The sequence below is a fragment of the Babylonia areolata genome, chromosome 29 (genome assembly GCF_041734735.1).
Source record: "Babylonia areolata isolate BAREFJ2019XMU chromosome 29, ASM4173473v1, whole genome shotgun sequence".
Lineage (NCBI taxonomy): Eukaryota > Metazoa > Mollusca > Gastropoda > Neogastropoda > Buccinidae > Babylonia > Babylonia areolata.
The window spans coordinates 39,857,372-39,880,452 of record NC_134904.1 but is presented as its reverse complement, the minus strand read 5'-3'; the positions used below and the strand labels follow the sequence as shown (position 1 = coordinate 39,880,452).

The window sequence follows — 23,081 nt, the reverse complement described above, 5'->3', positions numbered from 1 at the left end:
ATTTATGTTTTACTGGCAATTGAAGTCCCATCTTGTACCACATCTCGAGACTGGACAGAGCACAGAGACGGACTTCTTCTTCTTCTGCATTCGTGGGCCGCAACTCCCACGTTCACTCGCATGTACACGAGTGGGCTTTTACGTGCATGACCGTTTTTACCCCGCTATGTAGGCAGCCATACTCCGCTTTCGGTGGTGTGCATGCTGGGTATGTTCTTGTTTCCATAACCCACCGAACGCTGACATGGATTACAGGATCTTTAATGTGCGTATTTCATCTTCTGCATGAATTTACACACGAAGGGGGTTCAGGCACTAGCAGGTCTGCACATATGTTGACCTGGGAGATCGTAAAAATCTCCACCCTTTACCCACCAGGCGACATCACCGTGATTCGAACCCGGGACCCTCAGACTGAAAGTCCAACGCTTTAACCACTCGGCTATTGCGCCCGTCACAGAGACAGACAAAAAGCAGCAGCAGACAAAGTGAACAGGCATCAGGCCAACTTACTGTTATAACGTGTTGCATCATCAGCACTGACATCTTGTTTGCCGGGAGGAGACCTCACAGGGGAGGCCATGACCGGCGACGTGTGGCCCGACAGGCCCCTGCCTGCTGAAGGAATGTCACTGCCCTCCGCAGACAGTCGTCTCAGAAACAGAGCTTCGTGACTCCCGCTTAATTTGATGTTCTGTGGCTTTTTCTTTGTTCTGCAAAATGTAAGCATGAAGTGACACACTCATATTCAAAACACGAGACCGTAAAAAGTACCTGTGTAATGAGTGACATTTTAGAATAACTGAAATTAGTTAAAAGGTCAGCTTACCAGCTTGTCTACAGGTATAGTGACAATACCGAACAACGTACAGACAATTGGTGTTCTGTATGTTGTTACAATAAATATTAGTATGCCAAGTTAACTATCTTCTGTTGTTACTATTTTAATGTTGGCAATTTCTATTAGTTTCTCTGACTGTAACAGGAACCTACTTCTGCAAGTATTGGAACCCAGCTAGTTACTATTAGTTTCTCTGACAGTAATGGGAACCTACTTCTACAAGTATCTGATCCAAATGAAAAACACCTAATTCAGTTATTTTCCTGATTTTATTACGCTTATCAGTCTCACCAGATTTACTGATAAGGGAAGTAACCCTGTCCTAACTGAAAGTCAGGGCTGCTTCCTGTAAGTCTTCTGCTAAAACTAATCAAGTAGTGAAGTACACTCCTTCCCAGGTTCAATATTCCCCTTTCTCCCTCTTCATGCAGAGCAAGGAGGAAGGAAAGCAGAGTCAGAGTGCGTACTCTGAAACATATTACCACTATAATATCTATTGGTTTAAATAAACCATGGGAGCCCAAGTCCACCACTGAATAACATTCCATTTATTCCCTCCAGACCGTCAGTGGGTGTAGCCACTTTCAATTACTGGCATCAGATCACGGAACATTCCCAAACACAATGCCCAGAGGTCCATGTGTATCTGTTGCTTGGAGACTAAAAGAATGCTGGTTGGAGTTACCATATTTGAGGCAGCAATTGATACCTGTATGATAATGAGTCTGCGATCAACTTTATGTGAACATGTTGAACCTGGACAACAATTCTCTTGCAACAATGAAGAAGCAACACTGTTGTCCAAATGCCCTGTGAGAGAAAGCATGTCCCACTAGTGATACTTTGTTATCACTGTGCTGTTTTCTGTGGACAATTAAACTGAGTAACTGGCCAGCTGCTCCACCACTGAAGAAAAAGGTGAATAAGATAACTATGGGAGAAGTGAGGTCACTAACACGGGAATGGAAGAAATCAATGAGGCAACTCTGACAGACTCTTCAACTTTCGTTTCTTTGACAGTACTGCTCCCCTTGTTACGCTGGAGTTCCGACAGTGTTCACCAAAAGCAGAAGAGACAGGCGTACACACAGAATACAGATGAGTGAAGAAAAACACAGCTCAAGGACAAAGGACATTCAAATAAACACAAATGTACATACAGTTATACACTAGCAATCAAAACAGGGTGATCAGGTGTGATACAAGAACTGGTCCTTACTTGATAGGATCGATGTCTACGACACGGTTGGCAAGCTGTGATTCATGGGACTTGCTCTTCTGGATGGGCTGAGCATCAGGGAAAAGCAGCAACTTCTTCTTGGGAGGCGGAGTGCTGGGATACTTTGAGGCACTCACAGTCTTTTGCCGACTCAACGGTGGTGTGTGAGGTGGAGTGTATTTCTGATTGTTAGAGAGCAGATGGGGAGAAGGGACAGGGGAGGAAGGTGTGCTGAGTGAGGCTGTCTGAGAGTCTGTGGTGGTCAGAGGACTGGAAGTGGAGGCAGCCGAGGACAGTAAGGAACTGCTGCAAGTGGTGGCACCACTGTCACTAGAACACGCTGCTGAATCAGCCAGGGGGGTGCAAGGACGGGGATACTGTCTGGAAGAGGAGCTGTCGCCAATGCTGCTCACTCCTGAGCTGGAGCCAACCAACCCGAAAGCCGAGGCAATGGACAGGTCTGTGAAATGCCAGTCGTAGTGGGAGTCGTTTTCACCTCGAAGCTGTTTCTCTGTAAAATATATTACCAGAAAATGCTTAGCTGTGGCCGAGTTCTTTACATTATCAAGGAAACGAAAATGTGACAAAACTCCATGCTCACTTACATAAAAAGACTACAGATTCTCATTCCTACCTGCAAATGTGCTCACACACAGATTACAAGGCCACAAGTGAAAATTTTGGGAGAAGTTGGAAATTCAGTTATGGAATATCACAAAGAAAAATCAAATTGTCCATCTTCCTAAAACTGTTCTGTTAGTTGGCCTGTCCCCTGACAAAAGTTTTAATGAACCGAAAAGCTTAGATCAACCACACGTAAGTGGTATTGATGTTATTTTCTTATGTGTTTTTTTTAACCATCTATTGTGGCAAGAAGGTAAGATGAGATCATCAATGAAATTCAGTGAAATATGCAAGTCTCTCACTATCTTCTGGAATGAATACTAAGGACATGAAGACATGAATAAGGCAGTGTTTTTGTCTCCTTCAAAAGACCACCCGCACACACACACACACACACACACACACACACACACACACACACACAGACTTGCGCATGCACACACACACACAATCTGCATGCATACGCACATACACAAGCAAATGCACAGGTCATGCAAATACCATTCTTTCAGACAATTTTGATTACAGTGACACATTTTTGTAAAACAAAAAGAAATACCACACAAGCATAAACATGTCTGTGACACTGACCTGTGCATGATTTCAAGTTCCCAACAGCAGTTTTAAAGGTCCGAATGTTCCCTTCATTGGCACCATGATGACGTAACAAATCATCAATATCAGCTTCCACCATCCTCATCAGGTCATCAAAAGTCAGATCATCCTCCATAATGCCCTGTGAGGAGAAACAAGAAGAGTACAAGATCATCAATAATGCACCTTATTCCTTTTGATATCTACTAATTTGGTGACTGACATGTAAACAAAGTGAGTCTATGTTATAACCCAGTGTTTGATATCTGTTTGTTAGTGTGTGTGTGTGTGTGTGTGTGTGTGTGTGTGTGTGTGTGTGTGTGTGTGTGTGTGTGTGTGTCTGTTGTAAACTTTGGTAATTTCATTTCCTCTAAAAATACTTTGTCTGCCAATACCAAATTTTGAATAAACACAGTATGGAAAAAATCTGTACACTCATACCAATCATAATTTATAGGTTGTAAGTCTTCTGGATTCGGTCATTTAAATATCCAGATAATGAAAGATTTATTTCACTGAGAGTCCTGATCCAGAAATATATAACTGGGCTCAACCCAAAAACAAAATCTGGACATAAAACATACACTGACACTTATTACACCCTCAACAAGCTTACTGCATTTGAATATTTCATAGTGGATACTGAATTAACTAGAATGAATGCCTCTCACTGACGAAGCCAGTACACCGATGTGCTGATCTGGAGAGAACAGCTGCATGCTGCAGTGTGCCTGAGGCGATAGCATTTTCATTATAGATAGTAAAAAATAAGACATTAAGACGTTAAGACACCTTACTGTTTGGCATAAGATTCCAGAACAATACAAAGTGAAAACTCAAGCAACTGATTTTGTGCGGGTGACCGTGGGTTTGCAAATAATAAGTGATATTTGTTCATCATTTATCTTTTTCTTTCTGTAATTCAATATCTTTGATTATACTGTTTCAATACATTTAAGTTCATAAATAATATCTTGTATAGTTTACTAGATACAGGTCTTTAAAGACACCTAATGACCTATTATCGATTCAGTAGAAATGCTCCAAAATATACGGCACTGGGAAATATTTTTTGTACAGAAACGTAGCAGCAAAAGAATTAATACTTTATTTCTTAGCCCAACTGACCATGGCAGCAATAACGCTGTTGGCTATGCATGCATACATGCTGTGTGTGCATTGTTGTTCTATTGTGAGCTGCTCACATATACAGGACTGATCAGAAAGAGACAAAATGCAGAATTAGATTTTATTACTAAATAATGTACTAATCCTGCTAGTAGCTGAGTACTAGCTTAAAACATTTGTTTCATAGCAAATCTAATAATTATTAAACACAATATATATGAACACAATTTTATAATCAAGGTGAATCATGGCCAGCACTGCCATCAACCACCACTTACGATTTGTTCAAAAACCAGTAACATTTTTCATACTTTCTTAAATTCACCATTCACATAAGTTTGTGTTTTTTTAATTTAACACTGTCTGCTTTTTTTGTGCAAACAACTGTCTTTATTGTGCATGTTATAAACAATCTGTACATAATTAAAGAAAACGGGAGAAGCTGACAATTATCAAAACATTAAATATATCTATTGCATAAATTTTTAACAAGCACGCTTTCTTCTGACCTGTATTGTATCGTTCCTGAGCCCAACCACATTGAGCCATTGTTGCAGGCGGGGGTACCCCTCCAGACATTCTGGCATCTCTTGGTCCTGTAGTCGTCGTTTTGCGACCAGCTGATTGCTGAACAGTTTGATGAGCTTGCTCTGTACACAAACAGAATTTACAATCAACTAGTGATATCGCTTTAAAAAAAAAATAATAATAATAATAATATATAGGATGTTTCTTTCCATAATGGATATAGACTCAGCTGAATTACATCAACAAATGTACATCTTTGACTAGTTTGAGCATGTGCACTGAGATACAACAAATAATGAATATGATTAGTATGCATAACTTCACATAAAGTTACCTGCATGCACACATGCACAGGCACGCACACACATACACAGACACACACCTGAATAAAAACAGCACAAACCTGAATACAAACATAAAAAATATTCACAACTTCATGATTATAATACCTAAGCAATGACATACTACACTCAATAAAAAGAAAATTTGAACCAAAACATTCATGTATAATACATCAATTTTTATTACAAATTACATTATAACTGACCACAAATGTGTAACATCATGTTATGAAAATTGCAACTGTGTGTGTGCCTATGAATTTTGATTATTTTAAGGTGTGTGTGTGTGTGTGTGTGTGTGCGCACGCGCACGTATGTGTGTGTATCTATGTTCTGTAAATAGGTTTTATCATATTCTGAATACCTTACTTAATTTATGTGTGCATATAAATTTGATTATGGTATACCATTACAGTTTTGAGTAATAATTTGGGGTTCCCTTAAAATTCATGACTTCACCATCATGAATGAATTCCCTAAAGAACAGTGTCGACAGGAATGATCCAGGTTTACAGTGACTGGGTTCAAGACTACTGGAACTAAAATTCAACTTTTGACAAGTTTTCATGGAAAATATTCAACAATTCAAAGGTACAATATACAGACAAACTAAGCCAAAGCAACATGAATGCATTATGTTCCATCACATCCCAACTCAACTCTGTTGAATATGCTCATTATCAGTTGGTCAGCAAGTATGCAGCTAAAATAATGTACAGATTTATCATTTCAAGTAATTTCACATGACTGCACTGTGACTATCTGGGACTCTTGCATCAAAATGTTGTGTACAAAAATGTGCATGATTTGAAGAACTATATTATGTGAATTGCTCATGTGCAATGTCAATTCAACTTTGTAGTTAAACACACACACCACAATATCAGTCTTTGTGCATTGTATGAGGAAAATCCTGTTTTGCTATAGTATGAGCAGGAGTTTGTTATTACTCAGTATGAGATACAGCCACTTAAAATGTTATTAAAGTCAGTCTTGTAAGTTGTATTAAGTATCATGTGAGTACTTGATATCTACTCTATGATTCATTTGGGAAACGTAAAATGGAACATGCTGTACAATCTTATTCATATGATCTAAACAAAGTACTTTAACTTGTCATGATCAATTACATCATGTATCATGTATCTCATACATGGTTTTTTTATCATGTAATACCAGTTTCATCCAAAAATAAAACAAAACATGCTGTGTTATCATATGGTCTAAAGCAAGTAGCCACTAGCCATGATGATGATGAATCAAATCATTTGCTGTGTACATTCACTCAACAATAAACAAAAAAAGGTGGGTTGAGGGGCTGAATATATGCTCGTCTTTTGGCAAAAACTTTTTCTACAGGTACAGAATAAGCACAAGCTTATAAAAGTCTGATTTCATACAGTTCAAAAATTTGAAAATCAGAAATATCAGAAAATCAAAGATCAATAAAGAACTTTCTAACTCACTGAGTTTAAGTGACAGTAATCATTAGAGACCTGAATCAAAAAGAATTTATACTATCAGAGGTGTTTCCTTACATGTTTCATTTGCACTGCAGAGCTCAATAAGCTGTACAAAATCAATTTTTTAGATTTATTCATTTTGACCTGCTTTCCACTGTATTGCAGTACTCGCTTTACACTACAGCACTGAAAATGCGAAATGCCCCTCCTGGTCAGGAAGGTAATTAGTTAAGTAATCTCCAATATCAGTTTGATGCTTGCTTGGCGCATTGTTAAACTCTGTATATTAAGTATTACTTAGCAGCAAATTCTTCTGGTGCAACAGTCAAGGTCACATCATTTATTGTTCATAGCAATCTTTTTTTATAACCAAGACCACCACAGCCAACTCAGTGTCATGCTAAAAGCTATTTTGAGAAAGTGTGCAGGTGTGTGCATGTGTACTCTTTCTCTCGTTTTAACCTTTCTCTTTAATTCTCTGTTCTAATTTTTTATACAAATATCATTTTACTTTTTAGAAATGTGTTTTATACAAACTAGTTGATCTATAATTCATCAACCAGTTCAACTGTCATGAATCTATTCAGTTTCATGCTTTGCTTCATGTATACCATAATAATTCTATGTGTTTTATACAAAAATACTTGATCTGTAATTTATCAACTGGTTCAACTGTCATGAATCTATTCAGTTTCATGCTTCACTTCATGTATACCATAGTGATACTCATTCTCAAACAGGTATAATAATAAAACAAGAATGGAAACTTAGATAGCGCCTTCCAATGCTCAAGGACTTCAAAATAACTGCCAAAAGTATCATATATTGTACCAAATGAACAATAATATCAAATATGGTATGGTGTATAACGCAAAAAGAGATAACAAGTTACAACATATCATATACACAAGTATACAGACACAAAGAGTCGTACACACACACACACACACACACACACAAACCACACACACGCACAAGGGTGCACACCCGCACCCACACAAACACATACATTGCACGTGTGCACACACACACACACAAACACATGCGCACACACATACACATAACACGAACATGCTTGAGGCTAGTTTGAAAAGACTCAAAGAACATGATATTCTAGACTGCCAAAATCTCATGTTGTCCAAAAATATACAGCTCATATTTCATCAGTTTGCCGGAACACCGAACCATTCTCATTCTGTGATCTTGGTTTTACTCACAAAGTGGTGCAACTTGCCACATTATCTGCTTTCTAATCTTGTATCAAGACTATTACTTGTGTCAGGTTATGAAATATAGGAAGTGGGGGAAAAAAAAAAACATCAGGAAGAAAAATCAGCTAGATGACAGATGGAACAGATTATTACTTCCTGTTTGGCAACTCATTTCATAAAGTTGACTGCAACTATGCAAGCGCAATCTCACACATACACACACACACACACACACACACACACTGCATAATCATGATAATGCATCACTTGGCTGCACATAATGGCATAATAAAACTGTGTGGTTTTCAATTAGTCAAAGAGTATACATGATGATGGATTACATTTTTTTTTAATTCAAAATAAACTCAGAGCTATGATCATAAAATAAATCATATCTATCTTATTAAAATCTTGTATAAAGTTCTTATTAAGTTTTAATATATTATCATTCAACTATGTTTGAACATGTCAACCATAATATGATGGGAGTTTATCATGAAATCAACCAAATTAAATTAAGTGATTAATGTGTTGTTGTTTTTATAGCACAGCAATCAAAAAGACATGTTGATCACAGAATTTTCATTAAAAAATTCATACCTTGAGAAAATCTCATTTTACACACAAGGATGAATGTTACACGAACTGCGGGCTACATTATAAAAAAAATAATTTTAAAAAAAACCAGTTCCTTACAGTTACTGGGGCCAGAAGACTTTTGTTTTCCCTCCAAGAAAATATCTTTATAATATCATTTCATGCTAAATTACTTATGTGAGGTCAATGGAACAACATATTTCATTTTCAATTTTTGAGTGAAGTTGAAAAATCCTGTTAAGTGTCATGGAAAACTGCAAGATACTGTAAATCAATCACACACATGAAGATGACCGATATAATGAACATAAATATCAAAGGAAAAGTGAAACATTTTATACTGAGCAGTGTGCTGTCGCTTGTGGTGTGCCAACAACAGTCTTTTAAGTTGAACACAATTTTTCTTCCTTTTTCATCCCAACACATCTGGCAACCGAATGTTACAGCTTCTGACGATTCAATTTCAACATCTGTTTATCGGTATTTCATAACTTATACCTATAGCTGGCATATGAATGATCTGCAAAGATGCTCATTACCTCTGCTTCCCTTATCTCTTTCTGCGTAATCTCTTCCGTCGTAGCACATTCTATCCTCAATCCATTTAGATGTTTGGCTGTAAAATCTATCATACACTGGTTCGTTGTACACGTTTTGATAGCTTGCTTTTCTGCTTCTTCTCGATCTGTCAATGACGACATAATGAAAGGTTGCAAACAGTTTTCACTTTAGTCAACAGTTCCTGTTTCAACCACTTTTTCTGTTTTGAGAACCCTTGATTTCATGATGCCGTCTGGTACTGTGAACGGCCATATTGAAACTCTCGAAATCTCGTGTCACATGACCATTGTTGTGGACAGCCTGCAAAAACGCGCGTCTGCTGAGAAGGTCTGAAAACCAGATAAAATTTCACTGTTTCTTCGCTTCATCAGGACTGGGCAATGTCAAAGGCAAAAAATTTACCCTGGTATGATTTCTTGCATGTTAATGGAAGATGTCTGCTTTAGATACTGTTTGTCAGTTTTAAAAAGTCGACATTTAATTGAGTTTGACAAAAAAAAGTATCAGTCGTCATGTGCGTGCAATGCGAAGTTAGGCGGTTTAACAACATGCCGAACACGTTTGCCAACTTTCGTTTGGTTTTGAAGAGTAAAAAGATAGTCGTTGTTGTTACGCTTTTACGAATGTATCAGCTGTTTTGTTTGGGTTTTTTTAAAGCGCTGTCAGTTATGTGTACGAATTGTAACCAGGAGTCGAGTAATTAAAGGTTTTTTGGTGTGTGCGGTTTTTTTTTGTTTTTGTTTTTTAATTAAAATCAAGTAAATGACCTTCCTATATTATGATTGATCAAGTCAGATCTCTCAACATTTTAGACAGACGAGATGATCTGTCAGTTAACAAAACCTTCAAATTACTGTTGCGCACACACACACGTACGCACGCACGCACGCACGCAATCTGAAAGTTGACTGGTGAATACACATACAGTCACTCACATTTATGCCAGGTGGTGGTATGAGTGACATTCATCAACAATTTGTGCTCTCTCTCTCTTTTTCTCTCTCTCGCTCTTTCACACACACACACACCTGTTAATAACAAATTATATCACCATGCATGTATGCAGGATATATTTGTATATGTGACCTACATGCATACATTTTGATCTGTTGTATGCAAATGTAGTATATATGTACACTCATTTGGGGCACCAATTAAGCACCAGCAGATCTGCACATCACATCACTTGATCTGGGATAATTTTTCTACTCTAAACAGCTATGGCTGCCTATATTCTAACCCAAGACAGTTTAAGATTAAAAGATAGAGTGAAGGACTCAGGATAAAACTCACCATTTTATTTCTGTTATTTATTTGTTTTATTTCTCAGGGTAGAGAAGTACCGCCCAGAGCAATTGGAAGACCTCATCTCCCATACTGATATTATTAGTACAAGTGAGTGGCGTTTTGTATGTATTTCTTTGTTTTAGTACTTTTACTGTCAAAATTATAAGACAAAATGTGTTTGGAATGTGAACATCTTTTATTCTTCACTCATCAGGTGAAAGTTCTCTGTTAACAGTGTTGCACAGGATGAGATTATGTGCCATACTTGTTAATTTGATGCAAATTGTACATTTCAGTAAACTGTTGAGTATACAGATTCTAGTAAGGTGTCCCTGTATGCCTGAGATGGCATAAAAAGTAGACTATATATGTACAAATTTTGTGTCATGTCAGATGATGTCCAAAAATGAAGACAGAACACATGGTCACTGTAACTAAAATGTATTGGATATTGTGTGTGGATTCTTCATACCATTTCGGAAAGAAAAAAGTTTTGTGGGGTTCATTTTGGTCCCATCGACACTGTTGCAATGGTATTACCAACACACTGCTTATTCTGATTTCAGACACTTTCCCGGTTGTCGGTCCACAATGTTAACCACTTTTGATTTGTCAGAAAATAAGTTTAGGTGATACTGACTGCCAGTCATCTTTGTGGACAATAGGAAGCTGCTTTTTTTTGCTTTTTTTTCTTTCTTTTTTTTAATGACAATTACAGTACCCCATCTCTTTTTGCTAGAGAAGCCAGTATGAAATTTGTGTTTTAACAATCATGTTGTCCTTATTGCAGTTGATCGCTTTGTGAAAGAAGATCGACTGCCACATCTGCTCTTCTATGGCCCACCTGGCACTGGAAAAACCAGCACAATTCTTGCTGTTGCAAAGCAGATCTACTCTCCCAAGGAATTCAATTCCATGGTTTTAGAGGTGAAAACTGTTTTTGCTATAAACAAGTGTTGACATTTTCTGTGTACATATTTTTTTGTCAGGTTTTCTTTCTTTAAAGAAAAATTACAATCATATGGATAGCTGTTTAGTGACTAGTCACATTTTTTCTTTCATGCTTATACTGTGATTATTAACAAAAGAATTATCAAACTCAAATTTGTGTGATGTGTAAAGTTTACCAAAACCTGAGTGATTTGGGTAAGTAGGTTCTTCGTTTGCTTCTTTTTTTCTTCTTCTTCTTTTTTTTCTTTTGCTTTTTAATCTGAGTAGTGGTTTTTGAAGAATTATATTTGAATTTGAAGTCAAAATTCCCAGTGTTCATTGTCTTGCCAGTCATGTTATGGACAGATATAATCATACATTGAATGCTGGTTAGTCTAAAATATCACTGCTACAAAATACCAAGAATAACTTGTTATTTTCTCTGTTTTTTTTCTGGTGAGGTATTGACAAAAAGCACAAGACTGTATTATAGAGAGCTATACATCTGTGGTTTAAGTTCTTATAGTTATATGGAATTGTAATTGAGCTAAACTTTCTTCTTTTTTATTTCTTTGACATGGTTGATTAATGATACAATATGAGGCTGTATGATCAGTCCCGCAGTGATCAGTAAGAATGACTATGTTTTCAAATATGATGTGATAAAACACACACACACACAAACACACACACACACACACACACACACACACACACATAACCATGTATAAGGTACACTTGAACCAGCTTTAGCTTCAGACATTCAGTAAATCAAAATTGAGAGATGTACAGGAATCTAAAATTTCACCTAGATAACAAATGATCACTGATGGTATTTTTTTCTGTTGTTCTCTTCCAGCTCAATGCTTCAGATGACAGAGGCATTGGAATAGTGCGTGGGCAGATTCTCAATTTTGCAAGTACCAGAACCATCTTCAAGTAAGAAATATTCTCACCCTCTGCCTGTACGTTTTTTTCTATATTAATCAAGTGATCAAGTGTAAAATAGATCCATTAATATGTGTTATATTTTACTAAATTTTAAATGTCTCAAACACACGTGACACAACTTAATACTTGACCCCTTGTAGTTTTAAGATTCTGTGGAATAATGAAATGCCCATCAGTTAAAGAAAGCTAATGGTCTTGTAGCGGACTGCATATCTGACCTGATTTTGTGTGTGTGCGTTCGTGCTGTAAGTTTGATTTTCAGACATAAGTTTAAAAAGCTATACACATATATGTATAATACAGTACAATTTTGAGATTCATGTGTTAGGTTATTTTATGCTCTGTTTTGAAGGATTTTTCACACACACATACACATGTACGCCGAGGCTGACGGGACACTTTTCAAGAAACATATTTGCTGTTGATATAATTTTTTTTATTTATGACATTTTATTTTATTGTGGTTTTTGGACATTAGATAGATTTCATGGGACATTGTATAGTGAATTGATTTTAAAGCTCTTAATTATTTGATATCAGACATTTTCATATACTTGCATACCAATGCATGTGCCCGCTTGCACACATGCACATGCACACAAACAGATGTGTAGAAAATGATAAGGACCAATTTTTATAGCATAATTAATTTGGCAATACATGTATATATAAACGCAAATGTTTTGCAGATCTGCTACAGTGTATAACAAACAGAAAGATCAAGCCAGATAATGGTGAAACCAAAACTCTTGATTCCAGGTCTGGTTTCAAGCTTGTGATACTGGATGAAGCAGATGCCATGACCAAAGATGCACAAAACGCTCTCAGGAGAGGTAATGACAATAACTGCAGTCTTTAAACTGCAATGATATATATGGTCAGGTCTCTTTCAATCTCTGTACATAGATGTGCTGTAGTCTGCACAAACATAGTTTGTTCCACAGAAGAACTGAGTTTGGCCACACTGCCAGTTGTGCTGGTGGCAGTGTTGTGAGGGTTAATGGTCTACTGTTGGTTATATCTTGTAGGGGTATCTCTCCCATTGTCCTGTGTTCGTTTTGTTAAACTTACAATGCAAGAATTAATTCTGTTGTGCATAGCTCCGAGTCTGAACAGTATCACTTGGGTGGGTTACCTGTGCTGTAAGGGTGGAAACTCTTCTTTTTCTGCGTTCGTGGGCTGCAACTCCCATGTTCACTCGTATGTACACAAGTGGGCTTTTACATGTATGACTATTTTTACCCCGCCGTGTAGGCAGCCATACTCCGCTTTTGGGGGTATGCATGCTGGGTATGTTCTTGTTTCCATAACCTACCAAATGCTGACATGGATTACAGATCTTTAACGTGCGTAATTGAGCTTCTGCTTGCGTATACTCACAAAGGGGGTTCAGGCAGTAGCAGGTTGTCACATATGGAGAGATTGGACAAATCTCCACCCTTTACCCTCTGGGCGCCGTTACTGAGATTCAAACACGGGACCTACAGATTGAAAGTCCAATGCTTTAAACACTCGGCTTTTGTGCCTGTCGGAAACGGTTGATGGGCTGTTGATTGGGTGCTGCTGTTTCTATTTATTTCTGAACAGGGCTTTAGTGACCACTTTCTCCAATGTACGAGACTAGCTTGTCCTGTTGCAGCTGTCCTATCTTCTTCTCTAAGCTGTTGTATCTTTTGTTGACACGGATTTGCAGTGGACAGGAATCCACTGCAGTGTAAGAGTTTTGCAGGATGTAAGGTCTGCCAGAGGCGGCAAGATCATCCAGTTCCTTCTGGTAGTGGTTTTAAAGCAATCAAGACAGACAGCATCATGGAAGATGACTACTTTTGGTGTTATTCTTGAGAGGCTGGGTGCAGTCAGTCTTGCTGTTGTTTGGGTTTTAGTTTCCTCTTTTGAGTTGGATGGAATTTTTTTTTTTTTTAAATGTGATTTCAGCAAAATTAATAAGTAGGGATTACACTGTCGAAGCACAATGTGTGCTGAAGTCAATACTGGTTTCACTCAGTCACTGTACAATGTATCTTTCCATGTGAATGTGTCAATGACGATCACTGTTTGAAAATGAGAATACTCAATGAGAAAATTTTTAAGAGAGCACAGTTGTTAAAAACACTCCTGAAAGGCAACAGAGAAACAAGCAAGAATAGACACCAGCAGAAACTTCCTTGTCAATTTCTCTTTGTCCGCTAAATTGTTCATTCGTCACTTGGCAGCTAGATCTATTACTTTAGGTCAGGTTTCTTTACAAGTACTGAACTAGACTTGATATTTTTATTATTCTGTTTTGAGATGTTGTTAAATAGTTTGAGTATAAAGCATGCATAAACACAGAGTCATGTAAATGTGTTTGATTTTGAAATAGAATAATTTTAGCGGTTGTAAGGTAGAGAATGCAAAGGATTCTGCCAAACTGAGTTATTATGAGTGTGATTTTTTGCTTTCAGTGATAGAAAAGTTTACAGAAAACACACGGTTCTGCATCATTTGCAACTACCTGTCAAAGATCATACCTGCACTGCAGTCTCGTTGTACTCGCTTCCGCTTTGGTCCCTTGAAAACAACCCAGATGGTGCCACGTCTCCAGCATGTCATATCTGAAGAAAGGTGAAAACATTCTCTTCTGACCTGAACTCATTCGTTCTTTCATTCAGAAGTGGTTTGGGGTGGTTAGGCACATGTGCATGTGTTTGTTTTGAGTCATTTGAATGCATTGATATGCTATCACTCTTATTACAAGAAGGGAAAATTGTTTCTTTGTTTTTAAATTCCATGTGCTTATGCATTGCTGCTGTGTAAGGACAATGCTTTCATCAGTAAGTTTTGGTTTTGATTTGCCAGTACCATGTGCCCTTGATAATTTTCATGCCGAGTCGGTCATTGAGATTTGAAATTCATAAATGCTCGTACATAATGAGAAGTGTGAAAACCTTATCCACTTGTATTGTTGTAAAACATATGTTAATGAATTGAAGCCATGGGGACATGTGCTTTTATTGTCTCTGAAATTGCTTTTAAATGCTTTTCAGTGTGGGTATCAAAAATTATAGTTTCAGAGTTTAACAGGGCAATGAAGATGTCGACACGGTGTGGATGTATCAGCAGCAGGTTGGGAAGTTTTGGAGAGAAGCTATGGTTGTGTTTAGAAACAAAAATGATTGATTGCTCATTAATACTGATTAGTCTAATTTTAGTAATTAACAGTAAACCCCATAATCCTTATAATTTTTTTGTTCATCCCCGCTATTCAACGTCAGTCTCCAAGGTAAACAATAAACGTCGGACACAAACATGAGCTGTTCCATGTGTATTGCTGTGTTATGTACAGTCATAATATTATTTAATCACAAGACATAACAGGTTTGGAGGAGTGGAGAAATATATATATATATATATATATAATCCATTTGGTGAGTGTCTTAGAGCAGTTTATAGCTCTGCCTCGTCATTGTTTAGAAAGTATTTTGTGTATTGCAGTGTGAAAGTAACAGAGGATGGAGTGAAAGCTCTTGTCACCCTCGCTAATGGGGACATGAGAAGGGCACTCAACATATTGCAGGTGATTCACATTTCTGATTTTTTGGTTTACTGTATTCTTTGCTTAGCTGTAGGTGATTCACATTTCTGTTTTGTTGTTGTTGTTTTTGTTTTGCTAAGTGTTCTTGTTTTACTGTATTTTTTGCCAAGCTTTTCAGTTCAGAATGCAGTGCATTTTGATAGCAGATTGAAGTATTCTGTGGTATTTTAGGTATTAAATTTGAATCATACATCATTTCGATTCTTCTGTTGCGGTGTAATGTAGAGTGCACTGGAATCAGCTGTTCTCTGAGCTTTCGTGTTCTCTTTGTCTGCCTGTTTCTTTGTCTTGCTTTCTCACCCATTCATTTAAGTGCTTTTGCATTCCTGGGCTACAGCTCCTATGTGCACTCAGGTCATATCAACAAGTAAATTTTTACATATGTATGACATATATTTACCCTGACATTTAGGCAGTCATACTTCATTTTCAGGGGTGTGCATACTGGATATGTTTGGGTCTTTTTTCTATAAACCACTGATTGCTAATGTGGATTGCATAGGCTCTGTGTGAATTTGATCTTCTGGATGCATATACATGAAGGGGATTTAGAACCTAAGATTGTTGGCTGAAATGTTGGAACTGGAAGATAAGAAAGACAAATTTCCACCCTTTTCCCATGAGTTTCTGAATAACAGGAATCAAACCCAGGATCGTCAGGTGGAAAACCTCAAACCCACTTGGCTGTTGTATCCATCATGCACACAAATATGCTAAGACTCGTGCACATGCAAACATAAATAGTTTTTGTCCATATATTAAATATTGTTATATTCATGATTTAACTGCACTTCAGTTCCATTCAGAATATCCCCCCTCCCACCCAGTCCCCCTCCCATGCCCTCCCCGTTGGGGCTTGGCATTTTCTGGTGAAGAGTGTTAGTGTGGTGGAGGGTACGGCACTTGAGTACACAGTGCAAGTTTGGGAAAGGGCTTTCAGCAACCCTCCTCTGTGTTCACAATGCAAGTTTGGGAAAAGGCTTTCAGCAACCCTCCACTGTGTTCACAATGCAAGTTTGGGAAAAGGCTTTCAGCAACCCTCCGCTCAGTTCACAGTGCAAGTTTGGGAAAAGGCTTTCAGCAACCCTCCACTGTGTTCACAATGCAAGTTTGGGAAAAGGCTTTCAGCAACCCTCCACTGTGTTCACAATGCAAGTTTGGGAAAAGGCTTTCCGCAACCCTCCACTGTGCTCACAATGCAAGTTTGGGAAAAGGCTTTCCGCAACCCTCCACTGTGTTCACAATGCAAGTTTGGGAAAAGGCTTTCAGCAACCCTCCACTCAGTTCACAATGCAAGTTTGGGAAAAGGCTTTCAGCAACCCTCCACTGTGTTCACAATGTAAGTTTGGGAAAAGGTTTTCAGCAAGTGTAACAATATTATGTAATCATGAGTGAATCTGTAAGTGTTACAGGGTTGCAGGAAAAAGAATGTTACTATTGCTTTTCTTTTCTTTTTTTCTTCTTTTTTTAATCTGGTGTGACATAAATTGCTTTTCAATGAAACAAGTGTATTGTAAGTTACAGATGTTGTGATGTTTTTGTTTGACAGAGTACCTCAATGGCCTACGATGAGGTGAATGAAGACAATGTTTACACCTGTGTTGGACATCCTCTGAGGAGGGACGTTGAAAACATTGTCAACTGGCTTTTGAATGAAACGTTTGCCACTGCTTACAACAGTATCCTTTTGAATGTATTAACTGAAATTCAGGGCCACAGATGTCATTGTTTCCAACTGGTTCAAGTGTAGATGTTTGCCAACATATTTGTCTTTGCTTTAAGAATTTGGAATTAGAAGAAAAAAGATTGTTGTTGCGTAGCTATTCGTGGAGAATAATTTAAAGAAAGGATGACAACAGGATATGATCCCTAATATTTCCCCATTTGGATTCCAGTCAGTCTGTCACCATGACTGTCTGCTTGCAGATGGTTATAGACCCGACAATCCGACACATGTTTCATGCATGTGTTCAGAACTTGGTGCACTGAGTAGGTACATCTGTACTTTATGACTGTGCTTAAACAACAGGTAACTCACTAATGAACAGAACACAACCATAACAGTAAGGGACTGGCATGCTAAACTTAAGATAAGTGCTTCAATTTTGTTGGAGAAGAAGCTGTCAGTGGAATATGAACCATTTATCAAGAATTGACTGTTTGTGGCACATAATAATTTGTTCTGCACAACGCAGCGTCAGAACAGTACTCAGTATGCAGGCTACTAGTATTGTGTATACACGTACTCATCATCAGAATGTAAATGTAGCCAGTCATGGTTGTGGACAGATGTTTGAATGCCTTTGATCTCAAAGAAGGCAAAAATGAAAGCGCAGAGGCATGTCATTTTGCAAAAGGGTCAGCACATGTGTATGTTGAATGTGAAGGCTGTTGATTCAGAGTGTTTAATATCTGTCAGTTATAATGTTTAATGAGATTTAAGTAGTTTTTTTTGTTTGTTTTTTTATGCATGTGAGCCATGACACTTGAAGCGTTAATTGATCTGAGCCATTTTCAGTTTGAGTTCTTTAACAGGCACAGATATCCTCCAAATGAAGACCATGAAAGGACTGGCACTGCAAGATATTTTGACAGAAGTTCACACCTACATCCACAGAGGTAATGTTGAGGTGAAAGATTCATAGCTTTAGAAAATGTTTTGATTTTGGTCTGGGCACACTATGCTTACAATTCAAGAAACAATTTCACTGTGGGATGGATGCCCTGTGAAGGTTCATTGCTGCCGTGCACAGACAACTGGGCATGAACAGTGTAATCTTAACTTTGATTTTATTCTGTTGGTATCTGTTTACTGTTTGTAATATGAACAAATCTTTTGCTTATTTTCAGGGCATGGATTCTTCTCTTTTTTTTTCTTTTTTTTTTTCTTTTTTTTTTTAATATCAGATTAAGATATCTATAGTCTGTAAATAAAGTATCCATAGATCAGTGCAATGTTTTTGCATATATGTTGAGTTCGTTTGCTCATTTTCATGACATGGAGTCCTGTGTTTTGTGCATTCCTTGTTTTTTGGGGTTTTTTGTTTGTTTGTTTTGTTTTGTTGTTATTGTTGTTGTTTGTTTTGTTTTTTTAAGTAATTGGATTACAATATTTATAGTCATTAGAGAAAACATCCATTGATTTAGCACAATGCTTTTGCATAGTTATGTGAATTTGATGTTTGCTTCTCTATAAATCATACTTTAGTGTTGAGTTCTTGTTTGCATTTATTGTTGCATCTGTCATAATTTCTGTCTTTGAGGTAATAAAGTTATTCTTGTCTTTTATTCTCTTTCCAGTGGACTTGCCGCACAATGTCCAGATTCATCTGTTGGTCAAAATGTCAGACATAGAGTAAGTTCTCTTTTCTCATTTACTCTTTCCATCTCTCTCTCTCTCTCTCTCTCTCTCTCTCTCTCTGTTTTGAATAGACGTTAAAAAATGGTATGTTTTGAATAGTCGTTTCACCTTTTTTTTAGAACTATTGTTGTTTTGATTGTACCCCCATGTCATTAGGGCTGATAAGCTATTGACATTAAAACAGTTCTGAGTTCTCTCTCTCTCTCTCTCTCTCTCTAATGCTTTCTCTTTTGTTATTGTGTAAACTCAGTATTGTTTAAATGTGCCAAGTTAGTGTTCTATTTGATCTGTTTTTTTCTTTTTTCCCTGTTTTTAACTGCTCACACAGGGAGGAAAAAAAAGCAAAAACATAAAATCAGATGTCGTACACCAGTGAAACTCCTTCTTTCAGGGATATTATGTCCTGAGTAAAAAAAACCTTATTTTGATATTTAATGATGTTTATTAATATAATTGCACCATTTATTTTTGTTTACAAATATAATTGCAGATACCGTCTGGCCAGTGGTACCAGCGAGCGCATTCAGCAGAGCTCCTTGGTAGCTGCTTTCCAGAGTGCACGAGACCTTATCAGTCAGGCAGCATCTTGAACAGGATCTGTACACATTTCAGATGTCACTGTGAACTGAACCAGGCATCTCCAGTTTTGTGAACACCAGCAGTACACACATACCGTGTTCAAGTCACAATGTGAATATAGTAGAATGTGATGGGTTCCTTCTCACGGGTTGCTTTTAGGTGGTTGGACTTTGTGGACTCTTTGATACTTAGGCGTTAGAATTTTATTTGATAAACTACAAACTAGTGTCTGTTATTGTCCAAGACCAGCTGAAGATTGCTGTTATTCCAGGCTTGCCAAAGCTTGTTATAACGCACAGGTGTGCATTGGAATTTCTACAATTTTCATTAACATAACTTCAGTTGTGTTACCTCCAGGTACGTACCTGGGATAAGATTTTGCTTAAATCAGATTTAAAAGGGTGAGAAAGGGAGTTATGTGGCCGTGAGTGAGGGAGTTGATGCCTTGCTACAATAAAATGTTTTCTTGGTAAGGGGTGTATTTATGACAAAACAAAAAACTTTTTTTGGACACATAGTTTTAACCATGATTGCCATTCTTGGAACTTGAGTCATATCTACAGCTCTGTATCTAAGGAGTAATATGCAGCAATTTTGTCTGTTGGTACTTGACCATTATCATTATGCATAAGCTTCATTAACCAATCGGGTTCAAATTTTGCACACTGAGCAGTTACAGTGTCTTTTTGGTTTTGAGCACAAACCTTTGAAGATCACTTTTTAGAGCTTAAATCCAGCAAAATTTTTCTCTCTACTTCTTCATGTGTTCTTGTGTGTTGGAAATTGCCGTGTCATGATGATAAAAGGCTCAAAGCTTGTGAATATTATATTTGTTTAAAGCAAATATGAGCACGCACGTGCGTGTGCATACACACACCAGAGAAAAAAAACATGAAGAGATTACTTGGTTTTCCAGTGTAATAAAGCTGATGGTGAAAATGCTCCTATCCTCTCCAGACTTTTGTTGAGATGAGAAATGCTGTCTCTTGTGTGTCATGGTTCTTGTTTTCAAGCAGTGACTGATGTCTTATGTCTCCACGTCCTGATTTGTTAAAGGAGCCTTGGCCCATGGAATGATTCAGCGCTTATAGCTTTTAGAGGCGTTTGATTGGCTGAGAGCGGACCGGGCAACAAAGGGCGTCTTTTCACTGTTAGCCGCACGAAATTTGGCCAAGCAGAGCAAACCGATAGGCCTAGTTTGCATCAGTTTGACATGGTAAGTATATGTATCACCAAACATGGAGTATAATACAAACTCCTCCTTTTCACATATACCAAATCTAATCTTGGGTATTAAAATTTGTCAGCGAGTACTGTTTAGGATTTGTCTCTCGAAACCTAACAAGGACTCATACTCATGCACAGTATGCAAAGTAAAGAATTCTGAATGAAATTGGTAATTATCCCAAGATAAAAAAAAAAAAAAAAAAAAAAAACAACTATAGTTACCAACCACACACTGGATGACACAAGATATACAACAAAAGAGTCAATAATGCCAAGCCCTTGAAAACTATACAAGCCAGAAGAGTTCACTGGATCATGCGGGACATGCAGCAACAAAGTAATCTAGTCCATTCAGGATGACACTGGCTCTTTCTTGCTTAGTGACTTTGCAATCATACAAGAATGGGGCTTAGTGGGTGATGTCCTGTGTACGTTGAATCAGAGGATATTATTGATGTCACAAGGCTTAAATTTTTTTGAATGTTCTCATTCATGCACTTATATTCATAAATCTCAATTTGCAACAAACCCAGTTCAGTATCTCACCTTTGCTAAAAAAAAAAAATAATAAAAAAATGATAAAATTAAAGGTATTAAAATTGATAAAATCCTTGTTATCTCTCGCAACACTGAACCATCATCTTACAACATTCCATATGCAACAACAAATTCCATAAAACAAGAAAAAAAATTTCTGTTAAAAAACAAATGTTGGATGGGAAGCTTTTAAGCCGGGTCAATAGTCTACAAAATTATAAATACAGTATCAAGTCCACATATAATGAATAAACATAACTCCCCACCCACCCCAAAAAAATCCAGACACCTAAAAACCACAAACATTCAAAAAAACTCCATACAACTAAAAATCTGTTCTCCTTCAAAGTCCCAGGGAGGAATCCTTGGAGAAACAATTTTCTCGCGCCTCCCTCTGTGCTCACAGGGCAGGTCTTTGGGCCATGAGCGAAGGGCAAGATAATAATGATAGAAACCATTAGAGTTGAAGACGGAGGTGTTGGACCGCATGGTGCACCCTAACAAAACCACACCATGCATAATTATCACCTTTGCCAGTGTCGGGTTGCCTAAGGAGGCAGCCAGAATGTCACCATCAGACGTGCTCTCACACTGGCTATGAATGCTTTGAAGTACCCATAAGAATCCTGAATTCATATGTACACTATCGGCTCAGCAACCAACACAGTGACTGGTAGAGAAGCAGGCATACTCATCAAATCTGAGGGATATTCCTCCAAAGCAGGGATACCAACTGGGAAACACTGCCCCAATTAAGAAATTCAGGCCCTCTTGCAGGCTGCCGCCATGGTTCTTAACCCCAAGAGTGACGGCCCCAAGTTGTATTTTACTCTGATGCGCTGTCTGCTCTGAAGGCCCTTGTGGAAGAAAGACAAAGTTCCTCACCTCATGGAAAGACTCCAAGAAGTTGTCAAGAGAAGACGAGTACATATTCCTGCAATGGGTGCCAGTCCATTGCAGAATAACGGGCAACAAAGCAGTAAATCAGCTCACCATACTAGGAGCAAGAGGAAGTCAAGAAAACAGCGTTGGCTTCACAGGGAAAACCCTCGTGAAGGCAATGCTGCAACTAAGAACCACGAGGGATGCTGCATATCACCATCTTGAACACTCGCAGCAGGTGGTGGTCATACGACTACGAACCAGCCATTGCTGTTTCAATGTCCACTTGTCCAGGAAGATGAAGCTGGCACCATCTCCCACCTGACCCTGTGGTCTCAAAGACCAAACACCACAACACATTTTACAGACCTGTTCCCTCCTGAAGGGGCTCAGACTGAGACATTATGTGGCCGACACCAACCCTACTGCATACCAAGCTCCATGGCTCCAGACAGGACTTGGAGAGGACGACACCAACCCTACTGCACACCAAGCTCCATGGCTCCAGACAGGACTTGGAGAGGACGACACCAACCCTACTGCACACCAAGCTCCATGGCTCCAGACAGGACTTGTTGAGGACGACGCCATTCATCAGATTGGCTGGACTGACACTGTGAAGAGGCGAACAAGGAGAAAAAGAAAG

The 23,081-nt window shown here is 38.1% G+C and overlaps 2 protein-coding genes across 3 annotated transcripts in view; one reads left to right on the top strand and one right to left on the bottom strand.

Moving 5' to 3' along the window:
* Positions 1-9,360, bottom strand: part of LOC143274593 (kinase suppressor of Ras 1-like) — a 28,616-nt gene extending 19,256 nt beyond the window's left edge. For both annotated transcript variants that reach the window (XM_076578451.1, XM_076578452.1), the window contains exons 1-5: positions 9,086-9,360; positions 4,916-5,056; positions 3,276-3,420; positions 2,061-2,571; positions 514-713 (exon numbers count right to left, since the gene is read on the bottom strand). In XM_076578451.1, the coding sequence (XP_076434566.1) occupies positions 514-713; positions 2,061-2,571; positions 3,276-3,420; positions 4,916-5,056; positions 9,086-9,247 (1,159 nt within the window). In that variant the 5' untranslated portion in view covers positions 9,248-9,360. The remainder of the gene's footprint in view (positions 1-513; positions 714-2,060; positions 2,572-3,275; positions 3,421-4,915; positions 5,057-9,085) is intronic.
* A 27-nt stretch (positions 9,361-9,387) lies between these two features.
* Positions 9,388-20,733, top strand: LOC143302327 (replication factor C subunit 5-like). Its single transcript, XM_076616942.1, has 11 exons — positions 9,388-9,513; positions 10,438-10,502; positions 11,185-11,321; positions 12,184-12,263; positions 13,035-13,108; positions 14,720-14,879; positions 15,750-15,831; positions 17,399-17,528; positions 18,391-18,468; positions 19,150-19,204; positions 19,701-20,733. The coding sequence occupies exons 1-11, from the start codon at positions 9,488-9,490 to the stop codon at positions 19,798-19,800; spliced, it is 987 nt and encodes a 328-aa protein (XP_076473057.1). The 5' UTR covers positions 9,388-9,487; the 3' UTR covers positions 19,801-20,733.
* The last annotated feature ends 2,348 nt before the right edge of the window (positions 20,734-23,081 follow it).